At 41.2% G+C, this 5,296-nt stretch overlaps 1 protein-coding gene across 1 annotated transcript in view; it reads left to right on the forward strand.

Moving 5' to 3' along the window:
* The first annotated feature begins 3,595 nt into the window (after window positions 1-3,595).
* LOC147425134 (uncharacterized) overlaps window positions 3,596-5,296 on the forward strand; it is a 149,315-nt gene continuing 147,614 nt past the window's right edge. The window contains exons 1-2 of the mRNA XM_086500027.1: window positions 3,596-3,845; window positions 3,914-4,055. Of these exons, the coding sequence (XP_086356153.1) occupies window positions 3,606-3,845; window positions 3,914-4,055 (382 nt within the window). The 5' untranslated portion in view covers window positions 3,596-3,605. The remainder of the gene's footprint in view (window positions 3,846-3,913; window positions 4,056-5,296) is intronic.

Here is a 5,296-nt window from a genome sequence, read left to right on the forward strand (position 1 = left end):
TAACCTTTAAGATGTAGCCTTATAGGTTGGACAAGTGGTGGACCTTAACACCCACATATTCTTAATAAAAGTGGTGAATCTTGAGACCAAACCACTCAGGCTACTAGCAATAATAGCTTGGACAGGTGGTGGACATTGAATGTAAACCCCTAATCTCCGAAATATCGTGGGTTTAATTTATTTCGATGGAGCCTAGCATCTTGGAGACATGGTGCAGCTTGCTTCTCGTCATGTTTCAATAGAGCCTATCTTGGACAAATGGTGGAGCATCCTTCTCTCCATGTTTCAATGGACCCTAGCTTGGACAAGTGGTGGACCTTTGTTTCTCTCTATGTTTCAATAGAGTTAGCTTGGACAAGTGGTGGACCTTGGAACCAAACCCCCATGCAAAACCTATCATGGTCACTCCAAGTGGTAATAAAGAATAACCTTTAAGATGTAGCCTTATAGGTTGGACAAGTGGTGGACCTTAACACGCGCATATTATTAATATAATGACATAGAGTGGAAAAGTGGTGAATCTTGAGACCAAACCACTCAGGATAATAGCAATAATAGCTTGGACAAGTGGTGGACCTTGAATGTAAACCCCTCATCTACGACATATCGTGGGTTTAGTGTTTTTCGATGGAGCCTAGCATCTTGGAGACATGGTGCACCTTGCTTCTCCTCATGTTTCAATGGAGCCTACCTTGGACAAATGGTGGAGCATCCTTCTCTCCATGTTTCAATGGACCCTAGCTTAGACAAGGGGTGGACCTTTGCTTCTCTCTATGTTTCAATAGAGTTAGCTTGGACAAGTGGTGGACCTTGGAACCAAACCCCCATGTAAAACCTATCATGGTCACTCCAAGTAGTAAGAAAGAATAACCTTTAAGATGTAGCCTTATAGGTTGGACAAGTGGTGGACCTTAACACCCACATATTCTTAATAAAAGTGGTGAATCTTGAGACCAAACCACTCAGGCTACTAGCAATAATAGCTTGGACAAGTGGTGGACCTTGAATGTACACCCCTCATCTACGACATATCGTGGGTTTAATGTTTTTCGATGGAGCCTAGCATCTAGGAGACATGGTGCAGCTTGCTTCTCGTCATGTTTCAATGGATCCTATGTTGGACAAATGGTGGAGCATCCTTCTCTCCATGTTTCAATGGACCCTAGCTTGGACAAGTGGTGGACCTTTGTTTCTCTCTATGTTTCAATCGAGTTAGCTTGGACAAGTGGTGGACCTTGGAACCAAACCCCATGTAAAACCTATCATGGTCACTCCAAGTGGTAATAAAGAATAACCTTTAAGATGTAGCCTTATAGGTTGGACAAGTGGTGGAACTTAACACGCGCATATTGTTATTATAATGACATAGAGTGGAAAAGTGGTGAATCTTGAGACCAAACCACTCAGGCTACTAGCAATAATAGCTTGGACAAGTGGTGGACCTTGAATGTACACCCCTCATCTACGACATGTCGTGGGTTTAATGTTTTTCGATGGAGCCTAGTATCTTGGAGACATGGTGCACCTTGCTTCTCCTCATGTTTCAATGGAGCCTACCTTGGACAAATGGTGGAGCATCCTTCTCTCCATGTTTCAATGGACCCTAGCTTAGACAAGGGGTGGACCTTTGCTTCTCTCTATGTTTCAATAGAGTTAGCTTGGACAAGTGGTGGACCTTGGAACCAAACCCCCATGTAAAACCTATCATGGTCACTCCAAGTAGTAAGAAAGAATAACCTTTTAGATGTAGCCTTATAGGTTGGACAAGTGGTGGACCTTAACAGCCACATATTCTTAATAAAAGTGGTGAATCTTGAGACCAAACCACTCAGGCTACTAGCAATAATAGCTTGGACAGGTGGTGGACATTGAATGTAAATCCCTAATCTCCGAAATATCGTGGGTTTAATGTATTTCGATGGAGCCTAGCATCTTGGAGACATGGTGCAGCTTGCTTCTCATCATGTTTCAATAGAGCCTATCTTGGACAAATGGTGGAGCATCCTTCTCTCCATGTTTCAATGGACCTTAGCTTGGACAAGTGGTGGACCTTTGTTTCTCTCTATGTTTCAATAGAGTTAGCTTGGACAAGTGGTGGACCTTGGAACCAAACCCCCATGCAAAACCTATCATGGTCACTCCAAGTGGTAATAAAGAATAACCTTTAAGATGTAGCCTTATAGCATTAGGAAATTTCGGAGGTCATTTGGAGGGCCTTCTAAGAAAATGTATTTTTTGCACTCTCTCTCTAGAAAAAATGACAAATAAATGAGCTGGGTCTTTCATAGTAAAACTTCAAAAAGTGTACTTTAAGTAGATTCCTTACCCCTCTGAACATTCGTTCGTAGTGATTGAGGGATAATACTCTTTTTAGTTGTATTGAATGAACAACGTCAATACGGAGGGAATGAGGCTAACATGGAGGGACAAATCCGCAGCCGCTATTCACTTTCCATTAAACCTGCACATTTGGCTAATGGCGCACTCCTCAAATGGCACAAATGTTACCCACAAACGAGCCAAATATCACCTTCACATTGATTTGGACAATGAGTACCAACCATTGATTAAGCGCAGTAAAACAAACACACATATACCTCCCACCTCCATAGACACGCTCAGAGCTCAAGGAGCTAAACACATAGATATCTGGACGAGAGGCTCTCTCTACCCTAAGAATCCAATAACTAATGCGTCTCCACCGTTTGTCAATCCTACAAGCTTATTGACCTTTGCTGGTGATGGAGAAAACGGCCTTCTGGGTTATTGTAAATCACTTACAAGAGAAGCTGGAACTTACAAGAGCATTTTCCAATCTCAACAATGTGAGATTGTTCGCCTTTCACATTTACATTCTACAGATCAGGTTACCATTTTGCAACATAAAACAGAGGTACAAGAACTGAAAGAAAAGGTGCGAAGTTGTCAAATGAAGGACACCATCTTGGGTGGTCGTATCCGAAAGAAGAAATTGCGCAATCTTGAAACATTGCAGGTTGCATCAGGAGGTCTCAAGAAAAGAATCCGAGCATTAAGGTGATGCTTCTTGGTTGGCTACATTGTCTTAGTTAAGTAATCTCTTTGTTTTTTCTTGTTATGCATTGTTTTCATGTGCCTAAATAGTGTTAGTGAAGCAAATTTTCTGTTATTTACTTATGCATTGTCTTCATGTAGAGACTCAATCTATCCTGACAAGGAAAACATTGACCCCAAAGCCAATATAGGAAAGAGATTGAAGCCACTTATAAGTAGAAGCCTGGCAGCAGATATAGTACATGACAAGAAGTTTAAAGTTCTACAAAGAAATGTAGTGGACCGCTTTATTTCAGAGAACTCAGTGCCTGCAAAAGAGATACAAGGCACACTTGATTCACTTGGTGTAAGCAAAAGAGGATATTCGGCTATCCAAAAGTCTGTCTCATCCATCTTTGTTAGGAAGGGTATAAAAATCCAAACTTCTACCATCAGCCTCAAGTGTTTGGAAAGAGAGGCTTCAGCTTAACGAGGCACAGGGAGACTATCTTGGACAGCCCTTTCATATTAAAGCAACTTACAGTGGCCATGGAGCCAACACTGTGGCATACGATGAGTTCAACAATATTTTTATGGACCTGCGGATACTACAGAAGAGAATGGTGGAGTTTTACAACATCACATTTGAAGAGTCACGTGGACTATTACATTTTGTGTTAAAACTGGATGAGTGTGAGCTTGTTAAAGAGAAAAAGCTAGAGCGTGTTACTATTACTTTAATGAATAGAGCCCTCTCAAAGTGTCCCAGTGATGATCCTTTATATTTTAGTGTTCAATCAGAATCTAACATATGGTGGCTTGGTGCGTTTGAGGTAAACGATATTCTCAAGTAAGCTCAAATATTCAGATCTACTTAAGTCTCATTTATTTTGTGTTGCAGGTAAAGAAAGAAGATCATGAGATTCTATATTGGGTGTTCCATCGAACTAATATTCCGGAGCTGATTGATCGACAGACTAACCAGGGAGAGGTACTACGTCTAGATGGAAGGGGAGACTTTCAAGTTCAGTGGCATCTTGCAGGTGACCTTAAAACATTAAAGTGCATGTATAATTGTGGAATGGGTTGCAATGGCAAAGTCACCGTGTTTGTTCTGCATGGAGCCTGCAAAGGTCATGAACCCAAAGTGGTGGAGAAAAGCTCCAACACGTCACATTGAGGATCCTGCTTTTCGACCAGTTTTGAAAATACCACTTGTGAATGTTCACATTTGTACAATGCATGCCCTTTGTAGAATTGTAGAGAAATTGGTCTACTTATACATCGGGTTTGCTTGGAAGATTAAGAACTCTGCAGAACGACAAGTAGCCTTGCAGTGCTTAGAAATGGTACTGTCGGATATGGGGCTTCATGGTGGCAATGTGAAAATCCAGCGGGATGAAAAGAGATCAACTGCTGAGAAGGATGTCCCATGCAAACCATCCATCGGTGGGGTGAAGGCACGGAGGTTTTTATCTAAGCCCCAAGGTACAAGAGATCCAAAGCTAACAAAACATGGAAAAATATATAACACATCTTATGTTAGCAAGGTAGAGTATCAGAGCTGGAAAAAGCTACATATTGCAGTCAAAGACCACGAACCAACTACTCGTAACGCGAAGGCTGAGGTTTGGCGATCAATAGACATCCTATTTTTGATGTGCGACAAAGATGACTGGTCACAAGGTGATATGAACAAGTTCAAGGAAAATCTCAACCTTCTGAAAAAATCATTCAAGACAGCATGGACAGACACCCAGATTACTCACTACATGGTATTATCATGTTTTTCTTTCTCTCTTATGTGCAAATATGTGAGTGTAAAACATTCTAACTAATCTGTTTTCATATCCAGCACATCATCTTCAATCATTTGCCATATTTTATACAGAAGTATGGGAACCCGGCAATATGGAATACCCAAGGGATGGAAAAGTCTCATTACATGGCGAGAAATGCTTATTTCAGGCACACACGACATGGTGGCTCTCGAATCAAGGCTAACAGTTTGAGAGAACTATTTGAATGGTTCTATCGTAGAATCATTCATCGAATGCAGGCAAAAGAAGTCTTGGCAAATTCAGCAACAGCACAAGCAATCAGACATTTACAACAACAAAAAGCTAAAAGATCAATGGCATACAACAACTCCGGAGCTCGTGAAAGTCAACGAAGGTGGAGAGAGACAATGGTGTATGTGAATCACAAGTGGAGAAAGATACTCTGAGTGGATGGCATTGTAAAAAATTTATGTAATACATGATCTTATACAATTGCTACTTGA

This window comes from Adiantum capillus-veneris, chromosome 25 (genome assembly GCF_014529385.1).
Source record: "Adiantum capillus-veneris isolate H3 chromosome 25, ASM1452938v2, whole genome shotgun sequence".
Taxonomy (NCBI): Eukaryota; Viridiplantae; Streptophyta; class Polypodiopsida; order Polypodiales; family Pteridaceae; genus Adiantum; species Adiantum capillus-veneris.